This window comes from Actinia tenebrosa, unplaced genomic scaffold (assembly GCF_029948245.1).
Source record: "Actinia tenebrosa isolate PJP-AT-01 unplaced genomic scaffold, QUT_ActTen_1.0 PGA_scaffold13__45_contigs__length_12533684, whole genome shotgun sequence".
Classification (NCBI taxonomy): Eukaryota; Metazoa; Cnidaria; class Anthozoa; order Actiniaria; family Actiniidae; genus Actinia; species Actinia tenebrosa.
Genome location: NW_028292573.1, coordinates 12251953 through 12266852, shown reverse-complemented (window position 1 = coordinate 12266852; position 14900 = coordinate 12251953). Strand labels below are relative to the sequence as shown.

The 14900-nt window shown below is 37.5% G+C and overlaps 3 protein-coding genes across 3 annotated transcripts; all 3 read left to right on the top strand.

Annotated features, from left to right (window-relative positions):
- The first annotated feature begins 272 nt into the window (after positions 1-272).
- On the top strand, positions 273-5754 carry LOC116295412 (uncharacterized). Its single transcript, XM_031703210.2, has 7 exons — positions 273-480; positions 1711-2004; positions 2280-2404; positions 2821-3028; positions 3644-3994; positions 4190-4504; positions 4932-5754. Exons 1-7 carry the CDS (start codon positions 399-401, stop codon positions 5117-5119), a joined length of 1563 nt encoding a protein of 520 aa, XP_031559070.2. The 5' UTR covers positions 273-398; the 3' UTR covers positions 5120-5754.
- A 1691-nt stretch (positions 5755-7445) lies between these two features.
- LOC116295415 (uncharacterized) lies at positions 7446-10371 on the top strand. Its single transcript, XM_031703213.2, has 4 exons — positions 7446-7988; positions 8082-8208; positions 8573-8824; positions 9073-10371. The coding sequence occupies exons 1-4, from the start codon at positions 7635-7637 to the stop codon at positions 9393-9395; spliced, it is 1056 nt and encodes a 351-aa protein (XP_031559073.2). The 5' UTR covers positions 7446-7634; the 3' UTR covers positions 9396-10371.
- Positions 10372-10416: 45 nt separating this feature from the next.
- Positions 10417-14379, top strand: LOC116295414 (uncharacterized). Its single transcript, XM_031703212.2, has 4 exons — positions 10417-10815; positions 11108-11231; positions 11768-12019; positions 12916-14379. The coding sequence occupies exons 1-4, from the start codon at positions 10450-10452 to the stop codon at positions 13236-13238; spliced, it is 1065 nt and encodes a 354-aa protein (XP_031559072.2). The 5' UTR covers positions 10417-10449; the 3' UTR covers positions 13239-14379.
- Positions 14380-14900: the final 521 nt, after the last annotated feature.

The following is a 14900-nucleotide window of genomic DNA, read 5'->3' as shown; positions in this document are numbered from 1 at the left end:
CGAGCAAAGACAGGAACAATCCCTTCCCACCTGCCAAACTCAAATATAAAGCCTTTCAAACGAAATAAGAACCGTTATTTAACTATATTTCCCACTTCAAAAACTATTTCTATGTACTTCACAATTTAATTTTTTATAAAATGGCCCGAGATTTGACTGAATATAGAAAGTGTCTACGAAAAAATCTAAGACAAATAGATTCGCCTCTTCTGATTGGTCCATTTGAATGCAACAACAGGTAGAATATTAAATAAGTGAGATCATCTAACAACAGAACCTCAGCCGTCGATCGACTAACAGATACCAATATCAAAGATATTTACGGTTTTGCTCAAAAAAATGTATATTAGTTGTAAATAGCTTTGTGGTTTTTATGTATATATCTGCTGTATCTAAAAATGGAGTCAATTTATCACAAGTCGATTTCTAGGATCTTCACATGGACATTGATCGTTATCACTGCCATCGCTCACGTATCAGGTACGTAATTGGAAATATTGTCTTGATTTAAAATCTTTAAAAAATAATTTTTAATGCAATTTTCACGCTAAATTCACTCATTTAAATTTATGGTAACGGCTATTATTAACGGCTATATTAACGGCTATTTCTTGATTTCTGCCTCGATTTTCTACTGCTAAAGCTATTAGTCATAATTCAAATGAACAGAATCTACGTCGCAATGATTGTAGGCTCAATTTCTTCGATGCTATACATACAAGTTTATGTTAAAATGAAAATATAATTGATTTTTTCCATAACGCTTTTAGTTTTGGAAAAGAAAAGAAGCTTTTTCTCGGAAATATCTGTTTGTTATGGAAAGTATGAGTAGCACTTTCAAGTTTATTATAAACAACTTGATAGTGAATTTACACTTTAAACGTACAGGTATTATTCAAAGAGATCAAGACCAATTGACCTTCAGCAAATATTTTTTAGATGGACAATCTATTGATTCTCGAAATAATATTTTAAAATTCAATATACCTTGAGCAATGTTATAATTAGTGGAATAAATAGTAGTTTTTTATATAATTGGAATGTGTCGATTATGTGCGACTGTGTTAGAGGATGTTTCTCATTTGTTTGCAAATTTTCAAGGTCAGGATATTCTATTGCCCACTCATGACTCTGCTGTGAACACTCGAAAGGTTTGGGGGAAATAGAATTCACTCCTAAAGTTATGATGAGACATGCAATAAACGTTTCTTCCATTCCCGTTTTCCGTTTTTCCTGTCATTCTAATTTATCCTTAGCTTTAATTTTTCTTTCTTCCTTGCTCCGTTGCTTCCTTGCTTCCTTGCTTCCTTGCTTCCTTGCTTCCTTGCTTCCTTGCTTCCTTGATTCCTTGATTCCTTGCTTCCTTGCTTCCTTGCTTCCTTGCTTCCTTGCTTCCTTGCTTCCTTGCTTCCTTGCTCCGTTGCTTCCTTGCTTCCTTGCTTCCTTGCTTCCTTGCTTTCTTGCTTCCTTGCTTCCCTTGCTTCCTTGCTTCCTTGCTTCCTTGTTGCTTCCTTGCTTCAATTCCTTGCTTCCTTGCTTCCTTGCTTCCTTGCTTCCTTGCTTCCTTGCTTCCTTGTTTCCTTGCGTCCTTGCTTCATTCCTTTTCGTGTTTTCCTATTCATAACTTCCTTGCTTCGATACTTTTTTTTCTTTCCTATCCTTTCTTCCCACCTTTCTTTCTAAGTAAGTGTAACCTCTTTTCCTTCTCAGGTCATACTATACTCGAAGAATACACATGTGGTCAAAGTGACATCGAGTATGGTGTAACCTTAAGAGATGGCACACTTTCTGGAATATTCAGGGATCAAGGCTACGTTAAAAACATGCAGGAATGCATACACAAATGCTGCATGTCCAAGCAATGTGACGTGGCTATGATGACTGGCAAAAAGTGTTTTGGGGTTCACTGCCACAACGGGACATCTTGTGAGACTGTGCCGAGTGATGATCAGGATTTAGATATGCAGATTGCTCACGTGACCAGCAAGGGAATTAACAACCTAGGTAATGAACAACTGTACCAACTAGAATACACTTCTCTTGACTGTAAAATGGCACGGCACGGTACTCGTGCGGAATTCATGAAATCCTTTAAATGTAAATAAAATTTAGCAAGAATTATAGATAAAGAATAATATCTCATACAATCTATAATTTTCGGTTCTGAGTCCACAACTTTATTTATTTAAAAAACTGATAACGGTTGCTATGTGGTCTTATTGAACAAAAGTGTTAAGAATCAAGTAATAATTCTGATTCTTATGTTGTTTTATCTTTAGTTACAGCACATAGCAACGACTCTACAAGATTTGATCCAGACGCCAAATGCCCCCACAACGAAGTACTTTATAATGTCAAGTTAAAAGCTGGACTGCACGCGGGAAAATTCACAGATATTGGCAAGGTAGAGTGTCTGACGGAGGGCTTGCCTAATTTAGTATAATAAACAGGCCAATTTTGAATTATCTGTTACTCAGGGTTAACATCGATTTTGTCTATAATATTAATGTGTTTCAGTGTACGTAGGTCCATGGTACTATCCGTTTCCATTATTTTGCGCCATTAGTACGAACAAACAAGTGTACTCAGGCATATATGATGGGAATCCAGGGATCGAACGCGCAACCATAGTGATGATCGGCGGGGCATTAAAGCAGTGCACTTCACCCGTACTTTTCAGCTAGTGGTGTCTACAAATTCGAACTAAAAGGATCCACTGATTTCCTGTACAATCTAACATGATCTAACGCGGTCTTCCCAACTGCCAAAATCGTGAGACAAATGAATAAGTATAATATATGACATTACCTCTATTAACAGGTTAAAAGTATTATGACTTGCGTGCGTTACTGCTGTGAGTCCAAGATCGAGTGTGACTTGGCCTTCATGCTGAAGGATCGCTGCTACCTCCTCAAATGCTTCTCTGAGGATCGCTGCCAGGCTCTTCCTGCTCGAGGCGAAGATTTCTCTTTCAACCAAAAGATGGCATTCGTAGCTCCATGGCTGTTTGAAAAGAACAAAAAAATCGGTACGTATCCTATCGACGATAGAGAAAATTTTGTCATGTGAAAAATTCAAGGAAACGAAGGTGCAGTGCCGTGACCGTGGTATCTTCAATCAACCAATCACAGCGCGCGAGAGGTCTTTGTTCATCAAGTGAAAATTCTCGCCGGAACATGTTATGACCATTATACGGCAACGCATATAGCGTCAGATTTTCATTCATACAAAGCTTTCTCTATTCAATTCAGGGTAGTTTAACGGTAATTAATTCACCTCTCGTCACATATGACTTTGACCTTTTGATTTTTTCCAGGTTTTTCACTCTTTGTAAACTAATGAGTCTGTGAGTTAGCCCTGTACTCGCTTAAATCAATTAAAATGAACTCAGCATTTGTTCTTTGCAGTTTACTCACTCAGATCAAGATTTAATAGGACGTTTGCATGATGGCGTCACTGACCTCTACCAGACTCCCTTGCACACTTTCTTTTGTTCAGTTAATTAGCACCAATTGTCTTACTATTCTCATAGGGAAATACAAATTTGAATAAGAAAGAAAATTCGCGAAGCATTATGGTAGTGGGAGTCAAATGACGCCATCATGCAAACGTCCTATTGAGTTTAAGCATTCGTTCTTTGCAGTGAACGTCCCATCCGGTCACTCGCCTCACCATTTACAGTGCATCCAAAGCAAACTTTACAAAGACTCTCAGTTACTCGCAGGACCACGTGCAGGTCACTATGCAGATGTGGGCCCAGTTAGTAATGTCCATACTTGTACTCGGTTATGCTGTGAGGACTCCACATGTGATGTGGCGTATATGTTTGGCAAGAATTGTTTCATGGTGAGCTGTTATGACGAGAAAGGATGCCGTGTTGTCAGTAGTAAACCTCATGAAGGAATGAGTGAAGACAAAGCTTCCAAGAATAGTCAAATCCATAAAACAATGCAGTATATAGTGAAGAGGAGATTCGGAGTTGCTGTGAGAGAAGGTAATTCACTTTTTTACTTATTTATTTATTTATCCAACCAATCTATCTATATTACGCAGCAATATACCCCACTCCAAAGGGGGTGGGGTAACCAACCAATCCACCCCAACATCTTGGAGCCGCTACATGGATTGCTACATGGTCAATATCAAGAGGCACTGAACTCTAACATGTCTAGAGTTGCTTTCGTTTCAGACGGCAAACATGTCAAGATCACAAAACCAGGTGAAAACACCTGCAGACTGGACGGAAAGATTCACAAGAAAGCAGTTCTAAAAGCTGGTATGTTATCAGGAAAACTCACCTTACAAAATAAGGTGCACGACATGAAGACATGCATCAAACGATGCTGTACACAGAAGAATTGTCACGTAGCAATGATGATGTCAGATACGTGTTACTCAGTCTACTGTACCAATCCTGATTACTGTACACTAAAAGATGCACCAGTTGAAGCTCTACACAAGAATCCTACACTTGCCTTTGTCAGAAGAGGAGATATTAGTTTTGGTAAGTACAGCAAATAATAAGTGACGCATTACAGTTACCACTGTTTTCATTTCATTGCTAACGCGCTGATCAAGACAACCGGCAAACGTGACAACGAAGCTTCGGACAATAGACTTCCGTCAATAAAACAAATTATTATTGAAATTATTTTATCCATAGTTTTGATTGGCCGAGACAACTGCAAATAACTACCTAAAAATAATATTCTGCTCATGCGCATTACGGTGCAAATCCGTTTTGCTGCAAATAATAGCCTGCTCATAAGCGCTAAGTAAGGTTGCATTTGTCAACATGGTTCACTATTTGTCTCTGCCTTTCGGCATCGGCAAATAATTGCTCGCTCGCCTCTAAAAAATCACGATAATTTGCTCAACTTCATCCAATAATAATTGCTTATTGTTCCCGTGATATAATTCTGTTATCACAGCTCCAGAATCAAGATCAACAATAAAGAACCCGCTAAAACCCGCTGTCCAAAATCCTTTTGACTCCCTTAAACTTCTACCTGGCTTCCCTAAATTACAACTTGGTTTAGAAACTCCAGTAGAGACGGCAACATACGCCTCTCCGGTGATAAATGGTGAAGAAGAGATGGGTGTTCAGGAACAACATTAAAATATATATATATATTATATAAAATAAATCTAGGACTAATTATCTTGATATTCACTCTAATTTGACAAAATTTCATCACAAGTTTCGAGCAGCAGTGACACAAATGAAAAGGCTTAAAATTTGGAGTATTAAACTCAGTTACATTAAAAAAAATCGTGAAAGTATCGGGCTTATCGTTTTTCTGCCTTGTCACCCAAGTAGACACATTACACAATGGAAGTAAGTTCTACTAACCCTTCTATTAATCTACAAAGTTCTATATACCGTAAATGAAGAACAACAATTAAACGAGAGATTTCATAGAAGAAATAACAAAAACATAAATGTCAAAAATAAAAACAAAAAGTTGTTGAATTTTTATCACACCTCTTCCTGACTTCTGTTATAATTAGCAAAGGTCCCTTTAATACTAACTGTGCTTCTATGTATTGCAATTGTTGTTGTAAACTAAGTATTTTCGCTCTTAATCATCGATCAATGGCAACAGTAAATATAGTAGCTTTTAAAAATGTGAAGTAAATATTAAACTTTTTAAATCAAATATTGTATTTCCCGCTCTATTGACGATAGATCAGGCGATTGAATCAACCGCGTAATTTGAATTTCAAATAATAAAATAACTCAGTTTAAAAATATTCTTGACGTGTTATATATATTCTAAATCAATGGTCTAGAGCTAACCTAGTCAACGTATACCTTCTGCTTAAACAATGACTTTACAAACTTGAAGCAAACAGCTGTTTACCTTTGTTTAGCGAGTATTATTCGGCCCAACCTGCGTCAGTCGTCTTCGTCTAATTGTATAACAGCTGATGAATTCATTCCTCGACTCGAAGTCCTTGTTTCTTTGCTTGTTTTATTTGGAGCTTTTAAGCTTCTCATAAAAAGACTATCTTTCCTCGTATAGTATTCTATTTGTTTCATAATAATAGGTCGACTTTGCTTTGACTTTATTTTCCTATGTGATCTTGAAGTACTTTCGATTGAAACCCGCTGACCGAAATAATTGTGCCACAAAAACCTGATACAAGGGCGGATCCAGGGTTTTTTGAAGGGGGGGTCTCAGGGGTAAATTTTGTGGGCAAAGGAATCCCAGTCGCATTTTTACCACAGGAAGCCCATTTGACCTCGGGAATGACAGGGGGGTCGCGACCCCCCCGACCCTCCCCCTGGATCCGCCCTTGTGATATCACGTGATCATCAGTCTTAGCCAATCAATTCCCTTCAAATTCAAAATTTGCGTATTTGATATAACAATATCAATAGACTGCTTTGGAATGTGCTTTTTGCAAAAATTATTCAGTCTACACTTTTAGGGGGTGCAAATATATGTATAATTTCACTAAAACATTCAACATACCTTCATGATCTTGTGTAGGGCCAAACACAACCTCACCTCTCCCCTTATTTCCCCCTCGCATCTCTCAGGTCACGCGATCAGAAAACAGAAAAAATCTGTTAACATTTGGTCAGCTACGATTTCAACCTCACGCCCCCTCACGTGAGCCCATACAAATTATGTCTCAAAAACACGGTTTTCGGATCTTTTCTCAAAATAACTGACTATCTAGGCAAAAAACAGAAGTGGATTCAGTTAATTCAACTATTCACGGACTGTATTATATGGATTAGATTGAATTCCATTGAAAAAAACCACCGTACTTTTTGAGTTGAATGTACGCTATTGGATGTATTTTACAAGAGAAAATGCATGACATAACCGGGGTCAAGCTAGAAAATCGTCTCTCCTTGAAATAAAATAGAACCTGTCAAAAACAGAAGTGGATTTGAAAACCCCGGTCTTTCCTGAACATTTTGGTATATAATTCATAGGAATTTGTTAAAATTTAGAACCGTATTTTTGCTGATTTTATAAGCTCATACTATCTGTTGGCCTATACATTCGCCTCTTATGGTTTCTTAGAATTCGTAGCCTCAGTAAACACACTAACTACAGTAGTTCGCGAAGAACAGAAGATTTACAGGGTCATTTAGAATGTTGTGTCACGCAGTTTACTTGTGCTATATAACTTTACTTTTAAGAACAACCTTTTGCTTTGGAAAGAGAGGAAAAAGACCGAAAAGAGCAAATATTCCAAATGTATGGGCAATTTTTTCCAATGTACCTCGATATGAACCCTCCAAGTGAAATTGTAAGTTACTAATTACATATAGTTTAAAGTTTGATGCACTGCCGCCAGGTGAACGCGAGAAACCTGACTCAATTTCATAAAAAGTGCTCACATACTTGAGTAATGTTCTAAAGGGTTTTTCCTGTCAACCATTTTGCCAAACGAATCATGATTGAGCAGCTGGCTTTTGATGACAATAACAACATGACAAGCCCAGAGTACACTGACCAACTCTACTCTTTTTCATTGGTCAACGGTCAATTGCAACGGATACGAAGTCACTAGACTTCGAACAAATTATCACGCTTCAGAGTGAAAATCAAACATGACTCGGAAACTGGGATAATTGAAACGAAACCTCACTTCAAGAAAGCTAAACCATCATGAAGACGCTTCGGACAATTCGAGCTCTGCTTTTTGTATCGCTTTCAGTTTATAGTACGACTGCGACCGCGATGGACGGGACAGATGATGATAGCGAGATGGCGTTCAATAGTCTTCTTTCGTATAGACTAGTCCTGCCTTTAGACGTTAAAAATATTACGAGAAAGACTACAAATGTTGCCAACAAAATCCATTGTGCGTTTGCTTGTGTCAGAGAGAACTGGTGTCATTCGGTTAATTTTGAAGTCACATCACCAAACCGTAGAATCCACGAGTGTGAACTGATGTCAATTACTGGTGACAACTTTCCAGATGCCCTAACAAGAAATGAAAGATATATTCACTTTATAAAGGTAAAAGGCTGAATCAGATAAGAAAGGCTAAATGTGAAAATGCTGTTATTTTGGTATATTCAATTTATTTACTTTCGTCCTCTGCGTGCACAGCTTTCAGTTGATCCCTGCAGCATGAATCTTTGTCTAAATGGTGGGGTTTGTAAAGCCATTAGTAACAGAATGAACGACTATCAATGCCAGTGTAAAAGAGGATATGACGGAGAAAAGTGTGAAAACGGTAAGAATGAACTTACATTAAGATAAAAATGTCCTCAAACAAAAAAGTTCAAAACTCCAATATGAAAAAAAAGGCCCAGAGCTTTCACTGTTATTAAGTCAATATTTGTATAAAGACGGGCGGGTTCAGGATTTGCACAGTACAAAAAAGAAAATCCAAAACCTGTCAACAAATGATCACAAAAACCATGTGCGCAATATTTTCTTAGATTAAAATAAATTTCTGAACTAAACTTAGAAGGACTTACGTCATCGATTTTGAGCCTTAAATTTCACTCCAAAGATGCAATATCAATTTGGCCCACATTAATACGACTTACCTAACAATTTGTTTTTGTTCAATGTCCTTTTGTCATGCTTTTTAGAGGGGCTGAAAACTTCCAATATCCTCCGTTACCATGGCAATTCCAGCTACTTAGACGTTCTCAGTGGCTTCTTAGCTCCAGTGCTTCAGAATCAAAGTAGTAGTCGGTGGGTAAAGTGCTGGCACGCTGCAACAGATGGATGGGATGTAACAACCACATTCCACCCACAATGTGATGGCAAGGGACCCACAGTGACTATTGTTCGTGTAGGTAGCTACGTGTTTGGGGGATATACCAATGTATCATGGCACGGTAAGTGATGTCCGATATACATATCTTGTTATATGTTGATACCAATAAATCATAGTTTGAAGTTTTCCGACAGTAAATGTGCTTTGCATCTTGAATCTTTTGAATCTTTCCCTAGAGTATCATTTCTTTGTTTATGGATACAAACAAAGAATTTTATCCTAAAGAGAATGATGCGTGATCTGAACTGAGAAAACATGTCAAATGCCCAACGGCTGAATTTTTGCAACAAATTATTTTCTTTTTAAAAGGAAATGGAACATATTCTTCATCATCAATATCATTTCTGTACTCACTGTACAACACGAATGGATATCAGCCTACAAAAATGGAACTGCTTGAACTTTGCAAGCATGAAGCTATTTATGGAAACAATGCCCATGGGCCTACATTTGGTTGTGGCTATGACCTGCATATATCGAACCAAGCGACCACCAATCGTGATTCCTATTCTCAGTTCTCCTCATACCAACCACCCCAAGGATGTGACCGAAAAGTCCGCTGTTCTGTACTTGCTGGGAGCGGTGATTTTAGCCCAAGTGATGTAGAAGTATTCTATGAAACGACGAGTTGAAAAGAAGTTGTAGAGGAACTCAAGACTTTTAATGGAACATGGGACAGTTTTTTGTGACTGTGAAAAACGTATGAGGTCGTGTGAGAAAGTTATGGTAAGGTCGTGCTGTGCCGTCACCGTGACGGTAATCTCTTGTGTGACTGAGAAAATTATGTTAAGGTCGTACTGTGCCGTTATTCCTTGTGACTGTGCTAAACCTACGAGGCTTTTAAGTTGTGACGTATCAGTTCCGGGTCCAACTGTACATAAAAAACGCTGAAATAAAGAGAAAAATGTCCTCAAATGATTTAGGTTCCACCCTAAACAATTAGAAATTTGTACAATAAAGACTATCATTGAGAAAAAGTAAGAAAAATCTCGATGGAACTGCTTTTCTTTTTGGACCCGAAAGTCGTTTTTCCATACCATTGACGTCAAACTTAAAAACCCTTATAATAACTTTGAGGTAGATGTTATTATCAATGACCCCACCCCCTCTTCTTGACCGTGTCAAAATTGTATTACTTCTTCTATATGCCCTTTTGATGTCTAGTGATATATTATCGAGTTCACTTGCCTCGCAAAGTTGACTGAGCCTGCTAAATTTACCAACAAATCATAACCTTGGCAATACAGGAATCATATGGTGTTTGGCATGATTTTGCGTGATATTGGACTTTACTAAGAGTTATCAACAATATTACAATAAAGCCTCTGCAAACACTAATGGTAGCGTAGTTTTTGTCTCCGGCAAATATTTTTATGTCAACTGACCTGTAGTCATTGTTTTTATGGAGATAATATTTTTTCCAGACAATTTTTTAAGTAAAAAAGTAAACGTTTAAGAAACAGCTTAAAAATACCCATATATTTCTAGCACTCCATTTACATCACACAGGCTATATTTGGTTTGGGATGCTAGGCAACGCGAAGTCATGTGCCAGAGTTGTTACTCGGGAGCTTACGTCAAAATTTGAATAAAACTTATGTAAGCATTTTTGATGAAAAATAATTATATTTTTGGCGGGATTTCATTCGAACAATCGCAAAGTTGAAGCTATCAGCTATCAAGAAGATGGAAAAGTCCTTGAATATTAGAATCACGAAATGTTTAATTTTTATTCTAAACTTCGCTATGAGCGTGGCTTTTGATATACAAAATTATAGTTATGGAGAGATGTTATTCCAAAGGCATCCAGACCTTGTGCTTCAATTGCCAACCAACGTGAAAAACGTAAGACGAAAGATCTTTGAAGTTCCGAATGAAATGCGCTGTTGTTTCAAATGTATGAGAGAAACATGGTGTTATTCGGCGAACTTTAGAACCGCTTCTGGAGAAAACGGTCTTTACGCGTGTGAGGTTCTATCTACAGATAAGTATTCCAGTCCGCCTCATAAATATTTGAAGGAAAGCAAGGAATTCGTTCACTTGAGCGTCGAGGTAAGATAATTGCCCCATTTCTCATCAACCCCTTTTGCACGAAAAATTTTACATGAACATCACAATCTCTAAGGATTAACTTGAAAATGCAGAATGGGATATCTGTATTTTAAGCTAAGAATTTGGATTTTAGGCACCGGAACCAAGGCTTAGGTCAATTACTAATCAGAATGTAAAATAGAATAGCAGAATGGGATTACTCCAATCCATCTCCTCACATTCCACGAATTAAGGCTGAAGAAAAGAAATGGTTTCTGAAACGAATTAAAATACAAATTTACTTCTGCTGTAGGTTTTACCAAACAAGTGTAGGATAACTCCATGTATGAATGGAGGAATATGTATTTTTCTTGACAAAAGGCAAGGCTATCGCTGCCAATGTAAAGAAGGATATGATGGAGATGAGTGCCAAAAGGGTAAGATAAATGACATAAAATTTCTAGAATTTTGGACCCTTTTCCTTATGTACATTTGCGTGGTAGAGTGCCAACACTTAGTCTACAGTATTTCAATAAAAGCTTGGTGAAGGATTTGTTGCGTGTTGTATACTAAGTCCGAAATGATGCATCATACGTGACGTTCACGAATTCAATAAGCGAAAAGTCGTAACAATATGGAGTTTTCTCAAACTTTGTCTTCACGTTTTTTTGGCATTTTTTCTTCTGTGCTGACATTGTTTCCATATAAATATCATACATATGCAGCGTGGTAAGCAACTGAATAGCAATATATATACATGAAACAGTACTACATAAATAAAGTTTCTTATTTAGTACTTAAAAATATAGCACTGATGAAACGAGAGAATACGATAGACATGGCGTACTATTAAGTGCAAAAAAATTAGCACTATTTCAAGGATTAAGAGTTTTCACTATACCAAAAATTGAACAATTGGGTTTTGTTTTTTTTTTTTTTTTTTTTTTTTTTTTTTTTTTTTTCATTATTCCAGAAGGACTTCAGACATCACAAATTCTACGTAATTATGGAAACGCCGAATATCTGAGGGCACTTTCGAGCTACTTGGCTCCTTTGCTTCAGAATCCAAATACGAGTCGTTGGGTAAGGTGTTGGCACGCTGCAACAGATGGATGGGATGTAACAAAGACATTCCACCCACAATGTGACGGAAAGGGACCCACGGTGACTATTATTCGTGTCAAGAAATATGTCTTTGGGGGATATAGTGATGTATCATGGAGCGGTGAGTACCAGCTTTTCCCTGTGAGCAGAGGTTTTTTTCTGACCCTCCGTGGGCTGGCCGGTCATATACTTTTTCTCCCCGACCAGCTAGCCCACGAGCCACGGAGGGTTAGAAAAAAGCCTCTGCTCGCAGGGTATACCAGCTTATAATTAGTGTTTGCTTCTATCTGTATTTACGTTTTTTCCTCGTTAGCATTAACAAAATTTCAAGCTGCAACCAAACCGACTCCAGAAATCGAAAGAGAATGTCTTATTTAGTGACTGAAAGTTTGAGAGTAATATGTTCAAAATTTTGGGAGTAAAATTTTTTTGAAAGGGGTATGATTTACAAAGAAATATATGGTCGTGTGGCAAGTAAAACATACTCTTTCGATTTCTGGAGTCGGTTTGATGATGATGATGATTATGATTTATATAGCGCCCTTTTCAAAGGCGCTTTACATGGAGTTGTGAATGACAGATTGCTTTTTATGCAATTTACAAGCATGAGAGATGGTTAGTATGAAATAGAGGCACTGAGGGTGGTCACTGCCAGGGTTTCTTTTTACGTTCTCAGTGGTTATTTTATGTCCCCCATTTACTGTAGGTTAGGAAGGGTTGGGAGACAGGGCCTACGGTTTTAAGTCCTTATCCGCACAACAGACCGACGCTCTTACCAACTGAGCTAACCGGGTGGCGGTTTGGTTGTTGCTTGAAATTTTTTTAATGCTAATGAGGAAAAAGCGTAAATAAAGATCGGCCTATTATGACAGCCGGGAGTCAATTTGAATGTTTAATTCTGAGAAACAAATCTGTTGCATTTTCTTCTTTAAAAATTCCGTAATGTTCCCATTTTCCAGGTTTTGGGCCAAAGAAAAACACTCAAAATAATCTGATCTAACTGTTCCTTATTTGCAGAATTTCGTGGTTATTCATCATCGATTAAAGCATTTCTCTTCTCGCTGTACAACACCAAAGGCTACCACCCCATTAAAATCGAACTCACTGGAATTGCCAATCAATTTGCTATCTTAAGATCAAGAGACAAAGGGCCGACGTTTGGTAGCGGACCTGACTTACAAATCTCAAACGCTGCATCCTCTAACCTTAATTCTTTAGCACGTTGCAGCACGTACAAGACTCCCCCAGGCTGTCTAGATAACAAAGAGTGTTCTTTCTATACTGGGAGTTGCTACTTCACCCCATGCGACGTGGAAGTATTCTATGAAAATACGAGTTAGATATCTAAAAAACATTTTTGGCTCATTGTTAGTAGGAAACTTTTACCAAAAATATTTCGCTTAAAGATACTAAAGTTCTGATGGTGGTAAATTTGTTTGATTAGCTTTGCCTGAGAAAAAAAGTAAATAACAATAATGATAATGACAATGATAAGTGCACTTTAAGGCATGGTAACCGTAACAGATGAAGTATACAACAAGAAGCAATCACGAACTACTAAGCTTAGAGTTTACTAAAAATCAACTGTTTTTGGTTGTTCGAGTCGTTCAAACAGAGAAAAAAAATAGAAGCTAGTTATTACCATCTTCCTGCACAATGACGATGATGACAACGACGAGGATGATGATGATGATGACCTCGACGACGATGTGATGATGACGATGATGACGATGAGGATGATGATGACCTCGACGACGACGTGATGATGATGACGATGATAATGATGATGACGACGATGATGATGATGACGACGATGATGATGTTGATGACGTCTACGACGATGATGATAATGATGACGATAATGATGATGATGATGCCGATAAAGATGATGATAATGTTAGTTTATGATTTTTGATGCCGATTATTATAGTGACATTATTACTCGATTGGCAATAGTGTCGTAATCATCACGGACAGAAGATCTGGTGGACCTATAATAAGACCTTGAGGAACACCGAAATGAAATTCAAGTAATAGTCATAACGGACAGAATATCGCTGTCAAACCATGCCAAAAAGATTTAATAACAGCGCTCTAGACCCACAGCCAGTTAATTATGTATATCAAATTGTTATTGTGCATAAAATTACTTATTTTCTCTCTTCTTTGTCTCTAAACTTCTTCACTTTTTCTTTCGTTTCTCCTCTTTCTTCTTCTTCTTCTGATCTTCTCCTTCTCTTTCTTCTTCTCCTTCTCCTTCTTCTGTTTTTTTAGATTTTTTATGCACCAAGTTTTTTTTTCGTTTTCTTTTTGTTTTTTTGTTTTTTTGTTTTTTTTGCGATGATAAACACGAAGCTGCTGTCAAAATCTTAATGTCGCAGAATAAACGTTTTGATTCTGATTCGACTTCCTGTTTTTCTGGACTGCACACACCTTTGCGAGTCAAATTTATACCCACCCAAAAAAATATTCATTAATATTCTTAAGAAGTTGATTTAAAGGAAAAGTCAATAAAAGTCGAAAGTATTGTAATCGTCGTCAACAATAGTGCTTTTATATGATTTTTTGGAAAGATGACCGGATACCTTGACCTTGCGGGATAGACCCATTGCGTGTGCCGTCGACCTGGGGAGCAGCGCAAGACAAAGGGGGGAAAATGCATGAGAAATGTTTTCAAATCTCAAAACTGTTTTGACTCCCGGTTAGAGAATTAGTGCAAGGGGTCTATAGTGAAGTCACTGGTTTCAAATTATCTATAATATGAACTATCCCAGCAAAAGTTTTGTCTAAAACTATTCTTTAAAATGTTGATACCGATTATAGGAATAAACCAACTCCAGGAATAACACCGTTCACCATTAGGTTTGTCTTCATATGACTAAATCTAGAAGGCGTTTGGCGACGAAGATAGATTATTCTGACAATATAATAAGCGGTAGAAGTACGTAGAAGTTCGCGCAATTCTTTAAAGCTGTCGGAACATCTGCACGATTAGTTTTAGC

Excerpts from the sequence above, each read along its gene's own strand:
- LOC116295412 (XM_031703210.2), top strand. The coding sequence starts at position 399 with ATGGAGTCAATTTATCACAAGTCGATTTCTAGGATCTTCACATGGACA. Across the intron at positions 481-1,710 it reads TGCCATCGCTCACGTATCAG|GTCATACTATACTCGAAGAA; the intron begins GTACGTAATTGG and ends TTTCCTTCTCAG. Across the intron at positions 4,505-4,931 it reads AAGAGGAGATATTAGTTTTG|CTCCAGAATCAAGATCAACA; the intron begins GTAAGTACAGCA and ends CTGTTATCACAG.
- LOC116295415 (XM_031703213.2), top strand. The coding sequence starts at position 7,635 with ATGAAGACGCTTCGGACAATTCGAGCTCTGCTTTTTGTATCGCTTTCA. Across the intron at positions 7,989-8,081 it reads GATATATTCACTTTATAAAG|CTTTCAGTTGATCCCTGCAG; the intron begins GTAAAAGGCTGA and ends CTGCGTGCACAG. Across the intron at positions 8,209-8,572 it reads CGGAGAAAAGTGTGAAAACG|AGGGGCTGAAAACTTCCAAT; the intron begins GTAAGAATGAAC and ends CATGCTTTTTAG.
- LOC116295414 (XM_031703212.2), top strand. The coding sequence starts at position 10,450 with ATGGAAAAGTCCTTGAATATTAGAATCACGAAATGTTTAATTTTTATT. Across the intron at positions 10,816-11,107 it reads TCGTTCACTTGAGCGTCGAG|GTTTTACCAAACAAGTGTAG; the intron begins GTAAGATAATTG and ends CTTCTGCTGTAG. Across the intron at positions 11,232-11,767 it reads TGGAGATGAGTGCCAAAAGG|AAGGACTTCAGACATCACAA; the intron begins GTAAGATAAATG and ends TCATTATTCCAG.